Source organism: Scyliorhinus canicula, chromosome 14 (genome assembly GCF_902713615.1).
Source record: "Scyliorhinus canicula chromosome 14, sScyCan1.1, whole genome shotgun sequence".
Lineage (NCBI taxonomy): Eukaryota > Metazoa > Chordata > Chondrichthyes > Carcharhiniformes > Scyliorhinidae > Scyliorhinus > Scyliorhinus canicula.
The window spans coordinates 34697090-34724069 of NC_052159.1; the positions used below are offsets into that span (position 1 = coordinate 34697090).

Here is a 26980-nt window from a genome sequence, read left to right on the forward strand (position 1 = left end):
GGTCAATTCACCTATCCTGCACATCTTTTTGGGTTGTGGGAGTGAGACTCACGCAGACATGGGGAGAATGTGCAAACTCCACATGGACACTGACCCACGGCAGGGTTTGAACCCGGGTCCTCGGCGCTGTGTGGCAGCAGTGCTACCCATGGCGCAACCATGCTGCCTAGACCTTTAACTTCTATGAGAGCTACTTACAGGAAACTAAAGCGGAGGTTCAATGTTTCATCGGAAGGAAAGCACTTGCTACCGATGCAGTGTTCAGAGCTGTACAATGAAAGCCTAACATATACGTAAAATTATATGGGGCGCCGGATTCCCACCACCTTCCCCACCTCTGGCTGCAAAGTCAGGATGAGGAGATGTGAAGGAGCTTGCCGTGGGGAACACAGCTAACCCACAGCTACCTAACAGTCAGTTGGCTGTCAATTAGCCATTAATAGACTGGGGGCAGGACTTGACACCTACTGGCAGCCAAAGGCCAGCAACTCTCCAGCATTTCAGGGCAGAGGTGGCAGGTGCTGAATCCAGGATTTGGGTAAGTGTAGGGCAGCTGGCCGGTGCCAAGGTGGTGAGCCCAAGTGAGGGGAAGGCAATAGATGGAACTTGAGAGGCCATTGGAGGGGAGTCAAGCTGGGGGTGGGGATTAGAATCCTGTGGTTAGAAAGGGAGGTTGGGCTGGGCATGTAGCCAGAGGCAGGTTGCCCGATGGATTTAGGGTGACTGCCCACCAACTTTAACCCCATTGGTGGACTCCCCAGAGTTGGGACTACATAGCATGCCTCGCTGTTTCAGTGCAGCTACATAACTGAGGCAGAGGAGGATGAGTGTCCTTGGCCCACAGAGCAACATAATCCAACATAATAAAGTGCACAGTAGGAAGCGGCTGAGCATGTCAATGCTCAAAGAATCACTCAGAACACTTGGGATCCCAGTCCTGAAAAACAATCCAGCTGTCCTCAGGATGAGGTAGGACTGCCACAACTGTTTTACATGAAATAAATGTACAGATTATTCATGGCACATTGTTTGCTGACCATGATTCTTTCTTACTGCATATGGAATGCTTTGGGTGAATTTTGCAGATTAATATTTCAAGACAAGGCTCTCCGCAAGGCTTTGTCGTGGAGAATTGCTTCTGACTACCACATCAATTGTAGAACCAATAATTAAACAAAGTCCTGTCATTTATATGGATACAACAACACCGTGCATTTATACAGTGCCTTTAAAGCTGTAAAATGTCCTAAGCTTCACTGGGCATTTTCAACCAAAATTTGATACTGGGCCACACGAAGAAATATGGGGACAGATGACCAAAAGCTTGGCCAACGACATAAGTTTTAAGGAGTATTTTAAAGGAGGGATAGGAGGTGGCAATGTTTAGGGATGAACTCCTACAGCTTAGTGTCTAGGCACTTGGAAGACATGGCCACCAATGGTGGAGCATTTAAAATCGTGACTGTGCAAGAGACCAGGATTAGAGGAGCGGAGAGGCTCAGATGGCTGTCGAGCTAGAGGAGGTGGCTGAGATTAGGGAGTGGAGGAGGAAAGGTGGTAAAGTCATTATTTGAAAGCAACACAGAATTTTAAAATCCAGGTGTTGCTGGTGCAGGAGTCAATGTAGGTCAGCAGAGCAAAGGCTAAACGTCAGCGAGTTAGGTGTAAGTTCGGACACCAACAGCAGACTTTTGGAGGAGTTCAGGTTTATGGAAGAAGCAAGATGGGAGGACTGACAGGAGAGCAGAATAGTTATGCCTAAAAGTGGCAAAGGCAAATAATACTAAGTAATACTGATTTCATCTAATCTTGATATGTGCATAAAACGTGTGTATAAACTGGTTAATCGGCAATTACTCTTTACCTATAAAACTTACAGCAAAATCTGAAGTGAAACTCCATTGTTGCTCAGGATGATTGTATGTTGGCTCACTCCGCACTAAGCTGAGGGTAAAGGTCAATCCTGGGTGATCAGCTGACATAACCATGGAGCTAAGAGGTGATGCTGCAAAGGATGGATTGCTTTAGAATAGTTCCAAAAATTATACTGCAGTCAAATAAATACATGTTTGCTATTGAAAAATTGCTCAAGGACATTTTCCTTTTTACAAAAGAGTAACATTTTTTCTGTTCCATAGAACCATATCATTCCTACAGTGCAGGAGGCCATTCATCCCACCGAGTCTGCACATACCCTCTGAAAGAGCACCCAATCTAGGCCCACACCCCTGCCCTATCCCCGTAACCTAACCTGTACATCCCTGGACACTAAGGGGGAACTTAGCATGGCCAATCCACGTAACCTGCACATCTTTGGACCGTGGGAGGAAACCAGAGCAACCCGGAGGAAGCCCACAGTCAGAGGGAGAATGTGCAAACTCCACCCAGTCACCCAAGGTTGGAATTGAACCGGGTCCCTGGCGCTGTGAGGCAGCAGTGCCAACTACTGTGCCAACCCCTGGGGTTCAGTCATTATTTCCAAATAAGCTCATCCGTACAGACTAGGAAAGTTCCAGCTATAAGCACTGCTCTGAGCTAAATTAGTTGATCTATCTTGGAAACAGGGAGTCATAAAATAACCACAGCATAGAGGAGGCCATTCAGCCCATCGAATCCATCCCAGCTCTCAGAAAGAAGTATTTAGCTAGTTCCATTTTCTAACTCTCTTCCTGCACCGCCAGATTTTTTTTTCCCTTCGGGTTTTATCCTATTTCCTTTTGAAAGCCACGTTTTGAACCTGTCACTATCACACTCCCAGACGGTACATTCCAGATCTCAACCACTCAATATGTAAAAATGTTGCTTCTCATGTTGGCCGGGATTCTCCCATTCGGCGGCAGAGTGTCCCATGCTGTCGGAAACGCCGTCGGCGTGAATGGGCCGCTGGGAGTACCGATTCTGCCCCTACAAGGGGCCAGCATGGCGCTGGAGCGGTTCACTCATATCCCGGTGCGAACTGTGCGCCGCGGGATCCGCGCATGCGCAGTGGTGCCAACCCGCGCAAGCACGGTGGCCTCCCTCAACGCGTCGGCCCCGACGCAACATGGCGCGGGAGTTTGGGGGCCAGCGCGGAAGAAAATAGGCCCAGGGAGCGAGAGGCCGGCCCACCGATCGCCCCCCCCCCCCCCCCCCCCCCCCCCCCCCGGGGTCGGGGCAACCCCTCCCACCCACACAGCCCACTGCCCAACCCTGCGCGCAGAGTTCCCGCCGGCTGCGACCAGGTGTTGGCGGCACCGGTGGGACTCTGCCTTTTTAGAGCGACCGCTCGGCCCATCCCGGGCCCGCGACTGGTGCCGTGCCAAACGCGCTGGCGCCAATTCTCTGCTCTGTGGAGAATCGCGTGCCGGTGTGGCCGGGTTGCGGGGATTCTCCGGCCCGGCCCCGGGCTGGGAGAATCCCACCCGTTGCCTTTGGCTTGATCGCCCATTATCTCTCGTTCTTGACCATTCTGCCAATAGGAACAGTTTATCTCTATCTACTCTGTCTGGACCTCTCATGATATTGATTTCTAGAGGTTGAACAATTGACTTTTGATCCCCTGGGTATATAAGCTGAAACATAAGTTTGGATTGCGGCACCTCACGGTTATCCAACGAGCAACTGTTAGCAAACGTGTAGGAGTGAATATGGATGGTTATATGAAATTGTTTGTAAAGGTTAACACTCAAATTATCGTCACCTGTATGTCCATGAAGTAGTACGTAGAATGACAGAATAGTACAACCCTAAAGGAGGCCATCAGCCCATCAAATCCATATGGATCTCTCAAATGAACAACCCCAATAGTCCAACATATCACGGCAATTATTTGTCATTGAATATTTATCCAATTACCCGCTAGGACAAATTAAATTTGTATACACAAACATGTGGTGAATTCAAAATCCTAGCCATGTGCCGTGGAAAATGGAAGAAGTGGTTGTCTTCAGGAGAGAAGAAAGAGCAAACCAGGACAAAAATGTGGAGTGCTAAAAGAAGAATCTCACTCACCAGGGTGCAACATTACAAAGAGGCCACGGAATCGTGCATCTGTACGGAAGTTCACAACTAAGCGACCCTCACTGTTGATCCGCATGCTGGTTGGGTAAAGGGCACCTGTTGGCAGACATCAGGCACATTTACAAATTTAGATTAAAAAAATGTCCGAAACAGGGAACACTAAAAATGTAGAACTGACAGCTCAAACCTGCTCTACATCATCTGAGGTAAATAAGGTGTGCTGACATTAAGAGGAATACAGCTAATAAAAATACAATATTTTGAACCCACCCCGGCGCTCCAGATAAACAGACTGCTATCATTTGACTAAAATCCTCATTCCACAAAGGGTTCATTTAGGCACATGATCTGTTGAACTATACTGGAAATTCCATGATACCTGGTGAGATAATTTAAGCTCCTTTTATTCAGCTGATCTAATCTGTGTGAGTGTGCAGAGGGGAAATTAATGAACAGACGTAGCCGGCATAAATATTAAAAGAAAAATACTGCGGATACTGGAAAACGGAACAAAACAGAAAATGCTGGAAAAATTCAGCAGGTCTGGCAGCATCTGTGGCGAGCCAAACAGAAGAGTTTTGAGTCCAAAGCGACGCTTCTTTGGAACTGACAGGCCAGTCAGTGATTGACAGACAGATCACTATTTTTGAGAGAGAATCAATCTAATGTGGAAAATATGGGTTTTGTGTACACAGTCAACAAAAAGCTGTAGCGAGCAAGCTTTGAAAGTCTATGTTGCTGTGATGCAAGAAGACGGAACTGAAACATTTTTGTTAATGTGTGAAAATGAAGTAAGCTGGGATGTTCTGACAAATGCTTTGATAGGTATTGTGATTTCAAAACTGCTGGAAACAAATCAAACCTGCTTCAGGTCTTTCAATGTCTTACACGTCTGACAGAAATGTCCCAAACAATAAATTACTTATGAAGGACAGTGGCTATTATTTTACAGATAAAAATGCATTTCCACCAGGCTGTTTAAGAATTGTACACAAGGAGCTCTCACAATCATTGACTGAATGAGCAACCAATACATTTTTGATGGTGTTAATTGAGGGTGGACTATTGGCTTGGACACTGGCACTTGGCGCTCTTCAAATAGTGGGATGGCATCTCGAGTGTCGACTAGAGCCATGAAACGGAACCAAAATCGAAAGGACAAAAGACTGCATTCAACTTTTGTATACTGTGAGGAAAACCTTGAGGCAGGTAGCAGGAGTCGGGTTAATTCCTGGCTCTACCCACTCTCCTCAGCAGAAAGTACCAGGAAAGGTGGGTTTTTCAATAAAGGGAACACGGGTGCGTCTGCAGTCGGATCAGCTGCCGCAGGAAAGAGTTCGGGAGGGTGCCACAGGGACTGCCAGGTGCGGAAGCAGGCTGTTTAAAAGGCCCGTCTCAGTGCTGTGGGGCTGTGTTCCAATGATAATGAAAATACTAAGGCCCTCGCCCCTCACAACCCCTCAATCCCTATCTATGCCACCTCATGCCCCTTCACCCAACCCCCCCTCTAGCCCTCATGCCGAGGTATGCTCCCCATATCCCCATGCCAAGCTATGGCACTACTGTGCTCATTCAACCATTATGCACTGTATAGAACCAATGAACCTTATAGTACAACAGGATGTGTAAAAAAAGCTTCAAAAATAATCATTCATTGGTAACTTACCATTTTCTTTAAATAAACACGTATGGTCCCAATCTCCAGGTGTCTTTTAAATTAAGAAGATTTCCCCCCCACCTACATTTCATCTCCCACATTCTTGGTCACTTACTTAACTTGGCTTTATCCATTTGTAGTCTCTTTACATTCTCCTCACAGTTCATCTTGCTTTGTATCATCTGTATACTTGAAAATATCACACTTGGGTCCCTCATCTAAGTTACTGATATACATTGTAAATGAGGCCCATACTAATCTTTGCAGTACCCCATTCATTACCGTCTGCCTACCTGAAAATGACACATTTATTCCTACTTTCTGTTTTCCGACTGTTTACCAATCCTCAATCCATGCCAAAATATTACTATCAATCCCATGAACCTTAATATTGTACAATAACCTCTTGTCTGGCATCTTATCGAATGCTTTTGGAAAATCAAGAATGCACAAAATATACCTCTAATATCTAGCCTACGAACATGCAAATTAGAAGCTAGTGTAGGCCATTCGACCACTTGAGCCTGCTCCACCATTCAATAAGATTATGGCTGATCTGGTTGTGATCTCAACTCCACATTCCCATCTACCCTGGATAATCTTTGACTCCCTTGTAAGTCAAGAATCTATCTACCTCTGCCTTAAAAATATTCATCTCCCCAGAGAGCGGCGAAGGCAGTCAGAGAGCTTCAAAGATTCACGATCCTTGGAGAAAAACATTATTTGCATCACCATCTTAAAGGGGAGACTGCTTATTTTTAAACTATGCCCCCATGCGCCCTCCCCCCATGCTTTATCCACCTCCATCTGTTATACAACCTCAACGCAATGGCCAGCGGTTCGATTGCGATGGCATACAAAAGCAGAGACAATGGACACTCCTGCTTTGTACCCATGCTCAGTTGGAAATAACCCAAGCTCAGGGCATTAGTCCTTACACACACAGTGGGGGTCCTGTACAAAAGCCTAATCGATGAAATAAATTTTGGCCTGAAGCTAAACTGTTCAGGATCTCCATTAGACCATAAGACATAGGAGCAGAATTAGGCCACTCAGCCCATCGAGTCTACTCCACTATTCAATCATGGCTGATATGTTTCTCATCACCATTCTCCTGCCTTCTCCCAATAACTCCTGATCTCATTATTAATCATAAACCTATTCATCTCTGTCTTAAAGACACTCAGTGATTTGCCTTCCACAGCCTTCTGCGGCAAAGAGTTCCACAGATTCATCACCCTCTGGCTGAAGAAATTCCTCCTCATCTCAGTTTTAAAGGGTCATCCCTTAAGTCTGAGGCTGTGGCCTCAGGTTCTAGTTTTTCCTACTAGTGGAAACATCCTTTCCATGTCCACTCTATCTAGGCCTCTCAGTATCCTGTAAGTTTCAATAAGATCCCCTGATCCTTCTAAACTCCAACGAGTACAGACCCTGAGTCCTCAACCGTTCCTACTACGACAAGCTCTTCATTCCAGGGATCATTCTTGTGAACCGCCTCTGGACCTTTTCCAAGGCCAGCACATCCTTCCTTCGATATGGGGCCCAAAACTGCTCAGAATACTCCAAATGGGGTCTGACCAGAGTCTCATACAGCCTCAGAAGTATATCTCTGCTCTTGTATTCTAGACCCTCTCAACATGAATGCTAACACTGCATTTGCCTTCCTAACTGTCAACTAAACCGTCACCTTGTCCTTAAGAGAATCTTGAATAAGGACTCCTAAGTCTTTTTGTGCTTGATTTCCTCAGCCTTTTCCCATTTAGAAAATAGTCTATGCCTCCATTCTTCCTACAAAAAGTGCATAACCTCACACTTTTCCACATTGTATTCCATCTGCCACTTGTTTTCCCACTCTCCTAGCCTGTCCAAGTCCTTCTGCAGCACCCCCTGTTTCCTCAATACTACCTGTCCCTCTGCATATCTGTAAACTTAGCAACAGTGCCCTCAGTTCCTTCTTCCAGATCATTAATGTATATTGTGAAAAGTTGTGGTCTCAACATTGACCCCCGAGGCACACCACTAGTCATCAGCTACCATCCTGAAAAAGACCCCTTTATCCCCACTTGCTGCCGTCCACCAGTCAGCCAATCACCTATCCATGCCAGTATCTTAGCCTTAACACCATGGGCTCTTGTTTAACAATATCCTAAACGGCACCTTGTCAAAGGCCTTCTGGAAATTGAAATAGATCATGTCCACTGGTTCTCCTTTGTCTAACTTCCTTGTTACCTCTTCAAAGAACTACAGATTTATCAGGCATGACCTCCCCTTGACAAAGTCGTGCTGACTCAGTCCTATTTTATCATGCACGTCCAAGTAGTCTGCAATCTCAGCTTTAATAATGGAGTCTAAAATCTTACCAATAGCTGAGGTCAGGCGAACCAGCCTATACTTTCCTGTCTTCTGCCTCCCTCCATTCTTAAACAGTGCTGTTACATTAGTCATTTACCAGTCCTCTGGACCCTCCCTGCCTCCAGTGAATCCTGAAAGATCACCAGCAATGCCCCCACAACCTCCTCAGCTATCTACTTTAAAACCCTGGGATGTATCCACCTAGTCCAGGTGATTTATACACCTTCAGACCTTACAGTTCCCCCAGAATCTTCTCCTTACTGATGGCCACTACACTCACCTCTGCCTCCTGATTCTCCTTAAGTTCTGGTATCCTACTGGTGTCTTCCACCGTGAAGACTGATGCAAAGTAACTATTCAGTTCCTCTGCCATTTTTTTGCTTCCTAGTACTACTTTTCCAGACTCATTTTCCAGTGGTTCAATGTCTATTCTTGCTTCTGTCTTACCTTTTATATATTGAAAAAATACTCTATTGAAGCTCCCCTCCCAATCAACTCTGGCTAGCTCCTTCCTCATGTCTTTGTAGTTACCTCAAAGAGGTACTCCCACTGAACTCTATCGAATGCCTTCTCTACGTCGATTATTGAAATAATCACCTCTGGCTTTGTCCCTAAGGAGAATGACAACACAACATTTAACAATCTCCTAACATTGGTCAACAACAGCAGATCCTTAACAAATCCAGTCTCCTCTGAAATCACCCCAGGTAGGCAGGGCTCCAAACGCATTGCCAACATCTTAGCCAGCAACTTAGCATCAGCGTTTAACAACAAAATAGGCTGATAAGACACACATTTCATGGGATCCTTATCCTTCTTCAGGATCAAGGAAATCGGTAACTTCACCCCCCGGGACATGGAATCATTAACATATCCAGCAGAAGTGGGATCAATTGACCAGCAAATTATTTGTAAAATTCTGGAAGGGGAACCTATCCAGACCTCGTGTTTTGCCCGTCTGCATTAGCCAAATACAGTTCATAATCTCCTCCAGCCCTATTGGCGTCTCCAAATCCTGCCTTCTCTCCTACTCCACCTCCAGAAAGGTCAACCCATCCAAAATTGTTTCATTGATGAACACTCCTCTGGGTTCTCTGACTCATACACCCCATGATAGAAGGCCTCAAACACCTCATTAACCTTTTCTGGTGCAGAAACCAATCCGTCACCCGAGTCCCTAACATGCACGATCTCCTGGGAGGCAGCCTGCCATCTCAACTGGCGAACTACCAGAAGACTGGCAATCTCCCCATACTGATAAAAAGTCCCTTTCGAGCATCGCAGTTGGGTCACCGATTTGCACGTTGACAATAACTCAAAATCCATTTGAAATGTTTTCCTTTCCGCCAATACCTCTGGCGGCGGAGCAATTGAATACTGGTAGTCCACCTCAAGAATGGAATCCACCAGCCTCTGCCTCTCCAACTTCCCAGATTTATCGGTATGCGCCTTTGTTATGGGTCAGGGTTTAGAAAGCTCCAATGTATATCATGGAGTTCACCTGACCCACGACTTTTAATAGATTTTGTTATGGGGAGCAAGGGCCCACTTTCCAGGTGTTATGCAACAGAGACCTTAAGTATTTTAAAAACAAAACAATGTTAATTCTATTAACCCAGTTAACATTTTATAAACACGCAGTAAACATCTTATCAACTACCAACACACGTAACCCCACAGATACAATACTCTATAGGTAACTCTTAATACATTTCCTTGCAAAATCCATAAGTTAAGCCCTTTTTAAACAAAGGCAGCAGGTTTAAATTCTACAGAAAGTTATTACTTTGAAATCATCAAGTGATCTGGAGACATTCTTTAGATTGCAGAGAGAGAGATCAACTCACATTTACTTGGTTTGAATGCAGCTCTCCAACTCTGAAAACGAAACCAAGAACAGAGCCACAAAACAGCTTTACAGCTCAAAACAAAAGTAAAAAGACAGCCCAGCTCCACCCACACACAGACATCACTGCAGCTATTTGATAAACACCCATTTCTTAAAGGTACATCCATCTGACACCTTATAAGAAATGATCTCCCCCCCCCCCCCCCCCCCCCACCCCAAAACCGCATTAAGGGCTTCCCAGAGCACGGAAGTCGAAATCGCTTCATTCCTATTGAACTCAACGTCCTCCCCAATGGCAGAGGATACACGCTCACAAAAACTTATCCACGAGGCAATGCCGTGTCCGGTCTCCACAGGAGTTGCTGAGAGCATCCCAGCTCCAACATCAGGTCCACAAAATGTTCAACATGATCCGATATAACAATTACCAAGGAACCTACCCCTCTCTCACACCAAGCGAGGCGACCTAACCACCACAAAGAAATCAATCTGGGATTAAACCCGATGGACATGGAAAAGAGAAAGAAAACTTCTTATCCCTCGGATACCAGCTCTCCATGGGTCTGCCCCTCCATCTGTCCCATGAACGCCAATAACTCCTTTGCCACCCCTGATGGACTGAGACTTGGGATTCGACCTATCCAACTTAGCATCCAAAACAGAACTGAAGTCCCCTCCCTCCCCGCATAATTAGCTGATATGATTCAATATCTGGGATGGGTGACATCACCTTATTAATAAATGCCGTGTCATCCCAGTTCGTTGTACATACATTAACCAAAACTACAAACATGCCCGTCAACAACCCACTGATGATTATGTACCTCCCACCTGGCTCTGCTAATACATTAGCTAAGGAAAAAGCCAATCACTAATTTATCAACACAGTGGATTTACGGCCGTACAATCAAAACGCGAATGATATACCTGTCCCATCCCTCCCTTCCGCAACCTTGTTTGATCCTTGATTCTCAAATGGGCCTCCTGTAGAAAAAACACATCCACTGTCAAACTTCTCAGGTGCGCAAACACCCAGAAGCTGTTCACTGGACCATTTAGCCCTTCACATTCTAATTTATCAACCGGACAGGGGGCTTCTGACCCCGGCCTCCCGACCCAGGATCAGCCATAGCCACCATGTGGGGCAATCCAGCAGTTCCCTGTTCGTCACCAGTGCCGGGCCCACCCAAAATGGCAGCCACTTCGTCCATCAAGCCAGTCCAAAAAGAAAGGAACTGTCACTGTCAGCAGTTCATAAGGTATAGGAGCAGAATTAGGCCATTTGGTCCATCAAGTCTGCTCCGCCATTCAATCATGGCTGATCTCATTTTGGCCTAAAGTCCACCATCCTGTCCGTTCTCCATAACCCTTCAACTTATTACCAATTGAAAATCTCTCTAACTCCTCCTTAAATTTACTCACTGTCCCTGCATCCACCGCACTCTGGGTAGTGAATTTCACAACTCTTTGGGAGTAGTTCCTCCTCAACTCCGTTTTAAATTTGCTACCTCTTCTCCTAAGGCTATGACCTCTCATTCTAGAATGCCCCATAAGAGTGGGCATTTGCTCCACGTCTACTTTATCCATACATTTATCGTCTTGTATACCTCAATTTGACCTCCCCAATTCTTCTAAACTCTAGAGAGTATAAACTGTTAAATCTCTCTTCATATGACGAAACCCTCATCTCTGGAATCAACCTAGTAAACCTCTCAACTGTCTCCAATAACACTACTAGCTGAATTCTCCGTCATTGGGATCCTCCTGTTCAGCAGCAGAGCACTCACGCCCGTGGATTTCCCGACGGAGTGGGGTGCCCACAATGGGAAACCCATTGGCCGACTGCCGGGGTGGAGAACCCCGCTGCCGGGTTGGGAAGGGGGGGCAAACCTATGCACAATACTCCAGGTGTGGTGTCACCAATGCCATGTATAGTTGCAACAACACTTCCTTACCTTTATATTCTATTCCTTTAGCTATAGATGCCAACATTTTGTTTGCTTTCTTTAATATCTGCCGTACCCGCATACTAGTTTTCTATGACTTATGAACGAGGACCCCCAGATCCCTCTGCAGCAGAGCACCCTGAAATCTCTCCCCATTTAGATGAGTTGCCTCCCCATTTTCCATGCCAAATTCATGACCTCACACTTATCCATGCCAAACTTAAGCAGTTTACCCATCCCCCATTTTCTCACCCCTCCCAGGCCCACCCCACCCTGAGAATCAAGCAAACAACCAGCAAAAGCCCTCTCCCTCCCCTTCCCTATCCCGAAACCCAAACAGAACAGAAATAAAAAGCCTAAGTTCATTACCTTAAAAAAACAAAACACCTCAATGGTAACAAGCTGCAGACATCTCCCCTTCTCCACTGCCGATAACTAGCTGTACTGCTAGTAGGGTGACCCCCGCACAGGGTAGAAGTCAATGTCAATTAATTTTTATTGCCACAAATAGGCTTAATTTAACACTGCAATGAAGTTACTGTGAAAAGCCCCTAGTCGCCACATTCCGGCACCTGTTCGGGTACACGGAGGGAGAATTCAGAATATCCAATTCACCTAACAGCACGTCTTTCGGGACTTGTGGGAGGAAACCGGAGCACCCGGAGAGAACGCATGCAGACACAGGGAGAACGTGCAAAGTCCACACAGACAGTGACCCAAGCTGGGAATCGAAGTGGGAGCCTGGAGGTGTGAACAGTGCGAACCACTGTTCCACCGTGCCGCCCGATATAGTATATCAACAATCAGCCCCACCCCCCTCCCCCGGCCCATACAAACTTTAATACAGAACAAGAGGAAAACCATGACCCAACCCCACCTTCCCCCCAAAAGCTCCCAATAGTATAACATATAAACCCCAACTTTGCCCAGAAACAACACCCACCAACGAGCCCAGTCACAACCTCAAGCCCTCCCCCACATCACAAAAATTACAAATACAGATGAACTTAACAATGAACAAACAACAAACTCCATAGTCTACAAGCACTTTGGTTACCCCCCCAGTCCATGCTTCTTGTCAAATTCATTTGCATCCTCTGGCGCATTGGAATAGTAGTCTCTGTCCTTGAAGGTCACTCTACGGCACACTGGGTACATCACACCAAATCTCACATTACTCTTGCCTTGGCATTATTAAACCTCGCACATCTTCACTCCAGCTCTGCTCCAACATCTTGGTATATTCTGATGGCATGGCCCTCCTATCTACAGTCTCGATGGTCCTTCGGCCATCTTAGGGCCTGCTCCTTATCCAGATTTTGATGAAACCTGACTATGATTGCCTGTGGTGGCTCCCAGATCTGGGCTTTTGCTTCAGTGACCGAGTGGCATTGTCCAACTGCTGATGTTCGAGGAAACTCCGAGTGTGATGGTGATGCCTTGACCAGCATCTGCCTTGTGTTACATTTACCAGACATACTCGTCCGAGGGGATCGTATTCCATCAAACTACACCAATTGCCGCCAAAAATAAATCGGTCATAAACCAGGCAAAAAAGGGCCAAAAACAAAGAACCCCTGGCAGGAGCCACCGCGTGTGCGACTGCTCACCACATAGCCGCCACTGGTAATTATCCAGTTCCGTCTTTTTTTGTCCCCATTCCTGCCTCACTCATAGTCCCACCTTCCTATTCCTGATCACTGACCAAATCGGAAGACCCTATTCTAAGGGTGTGACTGCTTCCTGGTACAAAGCGTACAGGTAGCTTTCCCCCTCCTTTATGCATCACAATGTCTGCAGCTCAGCCTCCAGCTCAATGACTCTGAGCGAAGGCTTCTCAAGCTGCAGCCAAATACGTGTTTGCCCTGGAACACACCGGCAGCCTGGAACTCACATTATGTAGTTGCAACACATCATGTCCCATGGTTTATTTCTCTCAATTAATTTATATTTGTTAAACACTGCTAGTAAACATTACTACAACAAAAAAACCTTTAATCACAAATAAATCATATCAGATATGAAGATAAAGAAGTAAAATATTCCCCAGGCAATGATTTATCAGTTTTATTGTGATGTGACATTTTGATTTATCTCAGAATGTGGCCACTTCACTCTGAAGCCACAGGCTGGACTGGATTGGATTGGAAAGTTCTTCTAGATGTATACTGCCCGTGGGTCTTTCTTTCCCTGCTCCCCCAAGTGCTGCTGACTGAGTCTGGGTCCTCCTTTCACCCACTCTCCTCAGTGCTGTTAACTCCCTCTGGATCCTCCGCTCATCCACACGTCTAGGTGCTGCTGACTGCTCTTAGGCTCTCCTTTCACCCACTCTCTTAGGTGCTGCTGACTGCCTAGGCGTGGCCTCATTTCGCTCGCTTTCTTTTTTAGTCAGGAAGACTTTTTTAGTGAGGAAGGAGCAGTGCTCTGAAAGCTAGTGTTCGAAACAAACATGTTGGACTTTAACCTGGTGTTGTAAGAATTCCCTCTGTTTTTTTTGTCCTGTTATTTACAACCTCAACAAATTCGAAACTCTCTTTCTATGATTTTCTGTGTGCCCCCTAATATCAGGAAAATGATGTGATTTTCTGCTTTTCCTCTGTACAAGACCTTGCTGGGGGGGTCTTGCAAAATTTACCTTCAATCGTGGAAGCAAATTACTGATGAGGAGCCTTCCTGATAAAAATCTTTCCCACACCAAACTGAACTTGCTCATATTAACAAACTGGAAATGGTAAAGCAATGTCTGGCAATCACTAACCCTGCAATTCCGCCTCTGGTGGGCTGCCAATTCCATCCCTCCACAAGATGGCAGTGTCGTACACAAAAGTCAAGCGAAGCTCCGACTGCAGGTCGAAGTGCTGCCAGCCACCAACACCCACTGGCGAATGAAAAACGTAGGAGACATAAAGAGGGACTCGCAGAGTCACGTATGACTGCACAAGGTTCAAAACCTGATGAGACAGAAAGAAAAGCCAAGAAAATATTTTAACACATATCAGCCATCGTCAAACATAATTCAGGAGTGTAATGGAATATTCTCCACTTGCCTGGATGAGTGTAGCTCCAACAACACTCAAGAAGCTCATGACCATCCAAGACAAAGCAGCCCTCTTGACTGCTCCCCCTTCCACAACCATTCAAACCCTCCACCACCGACGAACAGTGGCAGCCATGTGTACTATCTACAAGATGCACTGCAGTAACTCACCAAGCGTCATTAGACAACAGCTACCAAACCCACGACCATCTAGAAGGACAAGAGCAGCAGATACCTGGGAACCCCACCATCTGGAGGTTCCCCTCCAGGTCACTCACCACCCTGACTTGGAAATATATCGCCGTTCCTTTACTGACGCTAGGGCAAAATCCTGGAACTCCCTCCCTAACAGCACAGTGGGTTTACCTACACCTCAAGGACTGCAGCAGTCCAAGAAGGCAGCTCATCCTCACCTTCTGAAGGGCAACTAGAGTCGGGCAATAAGTGCTGGCCAACCAGCAATGCACATAGCCTGTAAATAAATTTTTAAAAAGTAACATACAATGGTGTAAATGTGTCACTTTTCTTTTACAAAAGCCCAAAAATAGGATCAGTGTTGGTTTAAGAATAGTGATTTTGTTACAGAATTTTATTGCTTGGTCGAATTTGCATTTTTCTTGAAAATAATTCACATATACACACACCTTACCAATGTTCAAATGGTTAACTCTTTGCTGTATTAATTGACTGCATTTTACAGTATTGGATATTATGTGGTTTTGTCAAAGTGGTTCCACTTTGAATTGTACAATGCCTTGATAAATGATTTCTTGCAAAGTCCTGCCAACATGTTTGCTGAAGACTGTACTCTTGCTGGTTCACCACAGAAAGGTGGTAGGATTTTTCTTTTAACCAGAGGTGCTTTCCTCTATATTTCTGATTATGAAAACGTAATCTACATTTACCAAGGTTGTATTTAATCCTTCAATTTAGCACAGTGATTGTGCAAAATTAGTTACCCTGAAAGGCAGATTCTATGGTTAATCAGAAGGGACAAACAGGTAGATATCTGGTTAGGAAAATTATGTAGATGGTTGAGAGGCAGAATAATATATAGTACGGGATTTTCCACATTTTTGAGACCGGCATAAATTCCATAATGATCTTTCATGTACATTCCATGTTCGAAGGAACTGAAGTCCTTAAATTAAAGCTCATCTGCTTAACACGGTGCTAATTTGGCTGCTTTCTCAGAGCAGACGTTCCTACCCTGCACACCTGCCATATTACATCTAGGAGAAATGGCAATTAAAAAAAGGCTAGAGCTAACACCCAGCTACCTCTGCCTTTGGTTCCGAGATGTGGGGCGTCATTTGGGGAAAAATATGTAAACTAAAAAAAGTAAATAAATCCTCTTGAAATATGCTGACGGGCCCTAAACCCCGAGCTGACTGATCATTATCATCAGATAAAATGTGACATAAAGATTTTAGTAATAATTAGTTATTTGTGACTGATCAACGTGACAGTTCATTTTTCCATTTTGAACTAATTAGCAGAGCAGCATGTGGTCCTTAAATAACAATTCCAAAGTTATCCCATTGTAAAATAAATTTCAGATTTCAAGCAATTGGCGGCATGGTGGCACAGTGGTTGGAACTGCTACCTCACAGTGCCAGGGACCTGGGTTTGATTTCGACCTTGGGTGACTGTGTGGAGTTTGCATGTTCTCCCTGCATGGGTTTCCTCCGGGTGCTTTGGTTTCCTCTGAAGATGTGTGAGTTAGGTGGATTGGCCATGTTAAGTTGCCCCTTAGTGTCCAAAGATGTTTAGATTAGGTGGGGTTATTATTATTATTATAGGGCGGGGGAGTGGGCTAGTCGGGATGCTCTTTCAGAGGATCGGTCCAGACTCAATGGGCCGAATGGCTTCCTTCAGCACTGTAGAGATTCTATGCACAACACACTTCTTAGCACTTTCACATAAGTAGAAAAGTGCAAGATCACAAGAGGTTTTGTCAGTTTTAATTTTCCATTTGATGGCCGGGATTCTCCGAGCCTCAGCGCCGTAATCGCACTCGGCGTGGGGACGGAGAATGGGCGCCAGACCTGCGATCGGGTCCGACGCCGCTCCTGTGATTCCCTAGGGACTAGAGAATCAACACCAAATGTGCACACGCGGTCGATGCGGCACCGGTTTGGGGGCCATTGAAAGAGGCCCCCGTGCCGATTCTCCGCCGACAACTGGCCGAGTTCCCGCCCGCCTGGTTCACTCATGGTTCCACCCTGCAGGAGCTCGGAGTGGCGGCTGCGGACTCAGTCCACGGCCGCCCTGGTTGGGGGGAGGGGGCGGGGAGGAGGAGGGGGGGGGGGGGGGGGGGGGAGAGGGAGGCCTCCAGGAGGGCCAGGTTACCGATCGGCGGGCGGGTGGGATCTCGGGAGGGCCTTTATTGACAGCCTTTATTGGCTGGCCAGTGATGTGGATCCGCCATGTTGCGCGAGGCCACTGCGTGCATACGCAGACCCACGGCCGGAAGTGCAGGGCCCCATATTGGCAGCCGGAGCTGCAAAGAGCACTCCGGGGCCCTGCTAGCCCCCTGCAAAATGGAGAATCACTCTGGACTTTCTCCAGGGAAGTCCAGAGTGATTTGCGCCCGTTTTCTCGCGGGCCTGGGTCCATATCCCCATTATCAGAGAATTCCGCCCCATATCTTTTGAAAATCAAATGGTACAATGGCCTTTTGCCATTTAGACTCAATTACACCTTTTTCGATAGATAGGACTTCCCTTCAACTAGGTCATTCAGGAGTGTGAGGGAAGGCAGGAGAAACCTATTGCATAGAGCATTGCTTTTAGCTTGAACCCAGTCAGAATGAAGTTGTTTAGAGTCATAGCAGCACAGAAGGAGGCCATTCGACCCATCGGTTCTGCTCAGCTGGGTAACACGGAGAACCCAATCTTTACTGAATCCCATTAAATTTCCCTATAGGTTACAGCCAACTATGATGGATCTGAATGTGAGAAACTGGGCAGCAATCTTCGTAAAGTTACAAGGCACACATTGACGGAGAAAGATCCTGAAATTTGTAGGTGAAGGAAACATCCATGAACAAATGTCCAGAACATACCTAGGAGGAAAAAAACATGTGGCATTGGTCTTGCATAGCTTAAAAATGGGACTCCAGTTTGCACCACTCATTTTCAAATTTTGCTGTTTTTTTTTTTCCATCTGGATGCCAACAGTGGGCTCTAATCTGTGTTTCCCAATAGGACAGAGATGGTTGGATACAAATGAAAGGCACAAGCTGACGGATGTTGAAAGTAAATGGCTAAACATTCAATGCTTATGTGCCTCTCTGGTGGTTTTATATAATACTGTACACTTTTCTTCTCTGTTGATCTCAACCCCAATATTTGAGACCTAATAGATCCCCCAGAACTATGAAAGGAACTTATCTGACGAAGTGTTGGTAGAAGGGAGTGTTAGAGAAGTTTTTCCAAAAAGTAAAGACTTTGATTGTTGCATTATTTCACTAAAGTTCAAGTATTGTACATAAAACAACACAGTAAAAGACAAACAAAAGTTGGCAAACCATTGCACCGGACTTAAAGAGAAAATATCTTTATCTGCAGAGTTCTGAACTGCATGATCATTCCCTTATCAACAAAAGAAATGGCAGTGGGCAAAAGAACCTTCTTATCAGCAGTAGACATCAAAGAAAAGCACCAGGAGACGCACGGCTTGTTTCAAGAGCTAGCCCTTCACACCGCGGCAACAAAAGTAGGGAGATAATGCATTTCCATTGATGACAAGAAGCTGTAGTTATCTGAAGGCTGCCCTTTAGCAGGGTGACTGAGGCCCTTTGATTCCTGCTGCTGATAAAAGTGAGACTGCTGTGCCTGCCATTGTTCAACAAATGATCTCAGCCTCTGTACTTAAAACTGGATAAATAAAGACCTGCTTTGTCAGTGCCGCCCAAAATAACACAGATTACTGTTTCATTGATACATCTCTTGCACTTGAAATATTCAGAGACTGCCAAACTATCAAAATTAATTTTATGTAGTATTTTCTACCTCTCACTCATAACAAACAAAGTGTACAATGGGGGTCCTGTAGACGAAGTGTATCTGGACTTCCAGAAGGCATTTAATAAAGGTGCTGCATAAAAGCGGAGGAATGTTTTCAGCCAGAGGGTGGTGAATCTGTGGAACTCTTTGCCGCAGAAGGTTGTGGAGGCCAATTCACTGAGTGTCTTTAAGACAGAGATAGATAGGTTCTTGATTAATAAGAGGATCAGGGGTTATGGGGAGAAGGCACGAGAATGGGGGTGAGAAAATATCAGCCATGATTGAATGGCAGAGCAGACTCGATGGGCCAAGTGGCCTAATTCTGCTCCTCTGTCTTATGGTCTTACAAGGTAAGATCCCAGAAGGTTGGGGGTAATATATTAGCTTGGATAGAGGATTAGCTAACCAACAGAAAACAGAGATGGCGGTAAATGGGTCTTTTTCTTGCTGGCAAGCTGTAACTAGTGGTGTGTCACAGAGTTTGGTCCTTGGGCCCCAACTATTTACAATTTATAATAATGACTTGAATGCAGGGATAGAAGGTATGATAGACAAATTTTCAGATGACATGAAAAAGGTGGGATAGTAAGTTGCAATGAGGAAATAAGAAATTTACAAATGAATGGATAGATTAGGTTTATAGGCCAAAATCTGGCAGATGGAATTTAACGTGTATTTCTGTGAGGTTATCCATTTTGGTTGGAGAAATAATTATCAAAATGGAGAGAAACTTCTAAATGCTTCGGTGCAGAGGGATCTGTGTGTCCTCGTGCATTGATCGCAGATAGTATGCAGCAGCAGGTAATAAGGAAGAGAAATGAAATTTTGGCATTCATTGTTAATGGAAGAGTTTAAAAGTGGGCGAGTGCTGTTGCAACTGTTTAGGGCATTTGTGAGACCGCACCTGGAGTCGTGGGTACAGTTTTGATCCCCTACTTGAGGAAGGATGTAAATGCATTAGAGACGGTTCAGAAAAAGTTCACTAAATTTATTCCAGAGATGCAGACATTGTCTCATAAAGAGGGTTGAGCAGTTTAGGACCATACTCATTGGCGTTTAGAAGAATGTGAGGGGATCTAATTGAGGTATATAAGATACTAAGGGGGATTAACAGGGGAGACGTAGAGTGAATGTTTCCCCTTGTTGGTCATGAGAGCCATAGTTCTAGGCTTAAGGGTGGCAGCTTTAAAACAGAAATGAGGAGGACTCGCAAATCTGTGGAATTCTCTACCGCAGTAGTCGCCAGAACACTAAACAAATTTAAGGAAGAGATAGATTTTCAATTAGTAGCGGGATGAAGGGGTATGAGGAGGGGACAGGAAGGTGGAGATGAGGTCGAGATGAGATCAGCCATGATCATATTGAATGGCCAAGAGGGTCACGGGGCTGAATTGCCTACTCCAGCTCCTAGATCCTATGTTTCTTATGTAATACTGTACTTCTACCCAACACACTCCTATAATGATCCTGTATACAGGTGTTTGGTAGTTCAGAACTTTGCTGAAAAAAAGACACATATTGTCAAAGCTTTCTGTCTTGCAGTCATCAGGATACTTTGCAAGAATACCAAATTGTAAAGGGAATAACAATTTAAACTGCCTGAGAAGTGAGTGCTGAATTATTGACAAGTGGAGTCTGATTGGTAAAGGCATTGCCATGGAGAATGCACCAGTAGCTGACAGTTATCTTTGTTCAAATTCAAACCAGGCAGGTTGCCTCTGATTGGTCAAGGCATTGTTCTGGTAAATGAACCCGGGAATGGCTGCCCCGCAAGCTTTTATTTAGTTGAAAAAGTTGCATTGTGTGTACTTTCTTCCCATCCGTTTCCTGTTATTTCCTTTACAGTTCTTGTGCATTGTCCTGATGAGTGCAAGACATAGAGCTTCAACAGCATGTGTCATTTTTCAGCAATGATCCTACATATAATAATAATTATCGCTTATTGTCACAAGTAGGCCTCAATGAAGTTACTGTGAAAAGCCACTAGTTGCCACATTCCAGCGCCTCTTTGGGGAGGCCGGTAGGGGAATTGAACCCGCGCTGCTGGCCTTGTTTTGCATACATGAATGAATTGATATCTCCAATACCCTTTGGAGGAGGGAGGTAGGAAAGGATAGTGCCTCTTTGTTTAGCTCAAGATTAAAGAATCTTCTAGAAAAGCAAAAAACCTTTTGCAAGTAACAAAATGCCAGGTAAAAGGCTGGATTTGTTTCGTTGTTGCAGGTGAAATGGCACCACTGTAGATCTGAGCCGGAATTTTCTGGTTGTTGGGATTTTCTTTTCCGGCCGCCCCCCACACACAGGTTTCCTGGTGGCGTGGGGTGGTTTCAAAGGGAAATATCATTGACAAGCGGCGGGAGTAGAGAATCTCCCGCCAATGAACGGCATGCCGCCGAGAAACACGGGATGGGAGGCTAGAGAATCCAGCCCCTGATGTCCAGATTCCATCACCGACTTTACACCATCATGGATTCCCTTACACTTACATCCATTTTCAAGTAAGACTGGTCAGAAAACACAGGCGAAAATGTTAGATTAAATCATAAAGAAAGACCTGAGTCCATTTTTTTGAATTATAAGACAGCTATCTTAAATAGATACACAGTATATATTAGTGGGGTAGCAAAAGAGTAAAAATAAAAGCCTTCATTGGTGCAGATATTGTGCAGCTATAAGCAACACTCCGAAAGGCAGCCAATGGAGTAGGATGGAGGGAAACCACTAAATAAGGATCAGACTTTTGGTCAACCAGAGTTGTTCTGGCACTTCTGCACATGATAGAGGACACAATATAGGGCTTCTCACCTGGGAAATTTTGAGTAGTAAGTTCAGGAAGAAGAAAATGAAATAAGCAAAAAAAAAGAAACTCGGGATCGAGAATAAACTAAAATTTAAAAGGGGAGCATTCATCACAACATTTATGAAACCTAGAAGGCAAATTCTTACATGGATGAGTAGACAGGATGCAGCTTATGGTAAAGAATTCAAAACAATTACAATCTCGGATTTCAGCCATACTTAAGACATGTGGGTTTATACAAAGAACTGACGAACAAAAAGATCCAATCTCTGCCTGTCTACGCGTGGCTCAACCTTCTGCATGGTGTTGCATTACAGTAAAACATCGTTCCCACATAGCAAGGTTTTGTTCGCCATCTAAAGGAGATTCAGTAAAGCAATGAAGCATTAAACAGACACCCACATAGTGCAGAAGAGGAAAGACCTGGCAGTATTTATCAATAAATTCTTCTATTCCTACAACAAACTAAACATTTTACTCAGTTATTTCAAATGGGTAATAAGGTATAAAAGGATATCTTGATTTCACTATTATACAGTGATAATTAAAAAAGCATCCAAAAATGCACCAATAGTAATTCACTGCAGCCCCCCCCCCCCCCCCCCCCCCCACCCCCCGGACAAGATCTGTTTACTCTGGTTAAATTAAAACAATTTTAATTAATCAAAACTGATTCTAAATGATAGCTTTGGAAAATAAATGTTCCTAATAACTGCAAAGTGACTGCAATGATGTGATTTGAAAAACGAAAACATTGGATTAACATTCATTCCATAATTATTGGATTTCACGACTGACAATGCGCATATCGAAGATTTAAACAAAACTATTTTGAAAACAGTTTGAACAGGATATGCTCTGTTCTGATGGGTATGAGAATGAGTCAATTGCATTTGTGCTTATAATTCATGTTGATTATATTCACGAGCTCACCCTGAACCGCAAGATGATAGGAACAGGAGTAGGCTATTCAGCCCCTCAAGCCCATCCCGCTATTCAATGAGATCATGGCTGATCTGTGATCTAACTCCGTATACCTGTTTTTGACCCATATCGCTCAATATTTTTGCTTAACAAAACACATACCTCAGCATGAGACACCGTCTTCAGGGGATGTTGAATGAGTGTGTATATTGAAATTCATAATGTGTGGCCTCCTTTATGTTTTAATATAAACATTTGCGTCATAATTTAACTGCTTAAGAAAGATATGTGGTACAAAACAAAATTCCGCAATGAATGAGAAGATGTTCATACCTGGCCATCTGTCCCAATAGTACCACCACAGTCTGTAAGTAGCTCAGACATATCATAGAAACTCTCAAACTCCCAGAGACAAGCTTCAAGGTTTAGATTTCGATAGAAGCGAAGTGTAGAAGGACCACGCAGCGAAGAGCTATACTGGTATGGAGCGGTCTCTCCAATCACCTCAGGATTTTTAGTGGAATCTGACAAAAAGCCATAATGAGTCTTCACTTCATTGTAGTCCAGAAGGTTAGAACACTTGTGGTTTCCAACCCGAGTACCATCAGCGCTGAGAGTAAGTTCAAAGTTAGACAGCTGGCGTGTGGAGATAACAGGGAGCATACCTGAAACAAAAATAGTGAATGGAACATATTACTCAGACATCTCAAGCCTTTTTCACTGAGCATTTCCAGTTTATTTTTCATTTTGATCCTTCCCATTTTGACTGCCATTCTGGGCAGGGTTTCACCACTGGCTGCTTTTCAGCTATCAGTCATTAGGAGGTGTGTGAGGGAGCCACAGGGGCCTTGATGTTAACCCCCCCTCCCAAGTGTGAGGTAGAGGGTGGGGAAATTCATAAATGAAATGCATGTTGCCATTTTCTGGCTGAATTTTCAAGATTTCCGAGTGTCCCAGTATGGAGAGGCAGGACACTCAAATATTTGATATATTTACATTGGGCTCCCACAGTACAACTGGGAGCGCAATTTGAAATTTATTGCCAAGGTTTCACTGAGGTCTGGAAACTCGGCAGTGAAATGGAAATAGGAACTACCGGCTCCCCAAGTTAGGTAGAGTTAGATAGAGGGCGTGATTCTCCTGAAAGATTTCCAAGTGTTATAGCAAGTGCGAATTGCTGCGATCTTCCCGGCGCTCCGCCGAGTGAGGCTGGCAACGCTTTCAACATTACTTAACGAGGCCTCATGGGTTTCTCGCCGCAAACGAAGGCTCGCCAACGGATTTGCCAGGACCATGCTTGCCAGCCCCCCGCTAACAAGGACGAGCAACACTTAAGCTACACGTGCTCAGCCAACACCAGCCAGCTCGCATCACTAGCGCCGAGGAGACCAGCCCCAAGATCCATGGATACAGATCTGGGGAGGATGCTAGATCCTGTGGAAGCCAGGAGGGATGTCCTGCTCCCCCAAGGGTCCAGGAGGGTCAGCCATATGACGGTCCATGCTGCCGGGGACCAGGTGGCAGCGGCAGTGAGCTTGAGGAATGTGACCAGGAGGATCTTGTGTTGCCCTTTTATGTATGTTCTTTTTATTTTTTTTGTTCATGTATTAAATGATCTGTTTCAGCTGCTCGCAGAAAAATACTTTTCACTTTACCTCGGTACACGTAACAATAAACAAATCCAAATCCAGTGCAGGAGGAAGGTCAATGACCTACCACCGGGCAGTGCGGCTGAGTGCACATCAATGCCACCTCCCCTCCTCCCCACTGGGCAAAGCCTTCCCCCCCCCACCACGGTAGCGCCCACCCCAAGTCCTCTCCCTTCACAACTCCCAACCCTTCCTCCACCAGCTAACACCTTCCTTCAAACACCCCCCCCCCCTCCCCCCACCACTGCCGTGAACCACACTTGTGGCTAACGATGACCTCCAGAGGAAACCCGCCAGGGACATCGAAGGCTACGGGACATGGTAAGCAGCTAGCTACCTCCACCTCAGATGTGCATGCCGGGGACACAACTAGACGCAGTGGTAGAGCTAGGAGGGTTAAGCATCAATGATCACTAAAGGCACGGGGGGAGGCGGGGGGGGGGGAAGTGGGAGGTAGAGGGTGAGAGGCGGGGGTGCGGGAAGGGGAAGCACTATCGGTAGGGTGGGGAATTGTCAACCACAATAAACACCTCTGTGCACAACTAGTATGGTGCCTCTGTCACCTTCTTCCGCAATGCGGGTCAACCTCCGAACCCTTGACCCATCTCTCCAGGCATCTCCCCCTCCATGTGGCACTCACCCACCCTCCGGCCGTGGACATGTCCCCAGAGCTGTGTTCCAAACCTGGGTGTTCGAATGTTGGCTGCTGCATGTGTGGTGTTGCCTCCCACAGTGTTCAAACACAGTGTCCAGGTATCAAGATGGGATGCAACACACCTTGTTCCATCCCATAAGGTGATGCGAGGCAACGAGTCCCACATGCTACATGGCCCCTCCACCCATGGGATCCACTTGGGTTGTGTGACATGCTTACTTAACCAAGATTGCCAATTCCCTATTAGCAATAGCCTTCAGCCGCATGGCCAGAGGCCTTGGCAGTGGGGGGGGAGGGGTTATGGGTGGTTGGTGTGGAAGACGGGCAGCGACAAGGGTTGCCCCAGGAACGGGCACACATGATCCAGGGGTTGGCATCATGGTGCCACGTGTGGTTGTCCCACTGTTGCCCTACCCAGCATCCCTCCTACCCTCCCACGACGGCTCACTCCTGCGGAGGGACCCCCACTCCAAGCAGAGGGGCCCCCACTCCCCACGAGCACTGGGGTGGTAAGCCCAATGTCCCCGGGCTCTTTGCCTGTGAGCAAAGGTGGCGACACCTCCTTGGCTCTCCACAGAAGCCCTTCCTCCAGGTTCACGGTTTTCAAAAGGAGTACAAATCGGGGCCAGCGTGTCCACTTGCTGGGGAGGCCGATGAATGACGGGAAGTTATTGGATATGGGGTGGCTCTCGTTAATTGTATAAAATGGGGCTTAAGTGGTGATAATTGGTTACTTGCCACACTACAGCGAGATCCCAATTTCACCTACGGGTTGCATCGTAAACTGTTTGGCACCTTCCGCGGTTCTGGTGTTTGGTCTTTCCTGCTACTCACCAGCCTCATTTTGCTTGAGCAAGAGCGTAACAAGGCCGGAGAATCACGCCCAGAGTGTTTCAGTACTCTTTTGTCGGCCAAGAGGAGCAGGTGAGCTTTCTGCAGCCCATTAAAGCACCTTCACTGCCTCCACCCCATTATGATCAATAATCTTTCCCCTACAATTCCCAAAAGCTTTGCTCTCCACCCTCATTGCTGGACTCTCTCCTCCTGACTCTGGATCTACCCCATGACACCACCAGTTGCCCCCATCCCAAAGTCCTGATTGACCCCAACTCAATTGTACAGCCCTGATCTTTATCCTCCCCGCCCAGTCGTCCTGATTGTAGGTCTGTGGGGGAAGGAGAGTGTTGGTTGTGATTTTTATCTCAGGCAGCAATGAAGTAGAATTTTTCATTCACTGAAACCGAGTCCAATAGAACTTCAATAAATCACTCAAAAAACAATACACACCAGGAACTTCATTTAGTGTGCCCTACCATCGATGTGAGGCATTGTTACAGCCACTTTAATGAGGTTGGGATGGTCTGGATCTTCGGATCCTGTATAACGGAGCTTGGCAGAGAATGGCTCAGCACCGACTGCTCCTTGTACTCTGGGCTGGCAAAGACCTACCAATAAAAGGAATCATGCATCATTAACTGGTAACCAAATCTGAGTAACAGATTCAAAGACAATTGGGACTCTCTCGTCTGCAATCTAAAGATATACCATATCTCTTTCTGGGTACTGAGAAATATATACATTATTAAGGAACAATATATGTCAGGGATGTAATTCTTTATTGTTTGCAGGATGTTAGGAAAAGTAAAAAACATAGGGTTGAATCTACCAACATTTTTCAAAGTATTAGGCTCGGACTAAAAACTCTCCAGTTGCTTTTTCCAGTCTTCTCTCCAAATTTTGAGCCTCTTTAAAGAAAATCATTTAGTGGTTTACGCATCAATCTGACGGGGTGGGGCCTGAGACAGCCAGCACAGCCGCCCCTGAGATCGGGGCACCATTGTTAAAGAGCACCCTGGTCAGAACAGAAGTGGTGATCCACAATCCCCCCCCGCCCCACACTCATTGAGGGCTCCACCGCCCAGGACAATCATTGCCACCACCAAGGAAGCAACGGCTTCCTCAACGGCTGCTCCCCCGTGCCTCCAAGTTCCCCCTCACTGTCTGCTCCATGCTCCCCCCAGACCACACACAAATGGACCCCCCTCCCCGCCAATGGGGCTCCCATGAGGGTCTGCCCTTGGCACCACCCCCTACTGCACTTC

At 45.8% G+C, this 26980-nt stretch overlaps 1 protein-coding gene across 1 annotated transcript in view; it reads right to left on the reverse strand.

Moving 5' to 3' along the window:
• The window catches only part of LOC119977132 (FRAS1-related extracellular matrix protein 2-like), a 276399-nt gene that overhangs the window by 15618 nt on the left and 233801 nt on the right, over positions 1-26980 (reverse strand). The window contains exons 15-19 of the mRNA XM_038817762.1: positions 26192-26323; positions 22908-23239; positions 14562-14754; positions 3991-4095; positions 1878-2005 (exon numbers count right to left, since the gene is read on the reverse strand). Of these exons, the coding sequence (XP_038673690.1) occupies positions 1878-2005; positions 3991-4095; positions 14562-14754; positions 22908-23239; positions 26192-26323 (890 nt within the window). The remainder of the gene's footprint in view (positions 1-1877; positions 2006-3990; positions 4096-14561; positions 14755-22907; positions 23240-26191; positions 26324-26980) is intronic.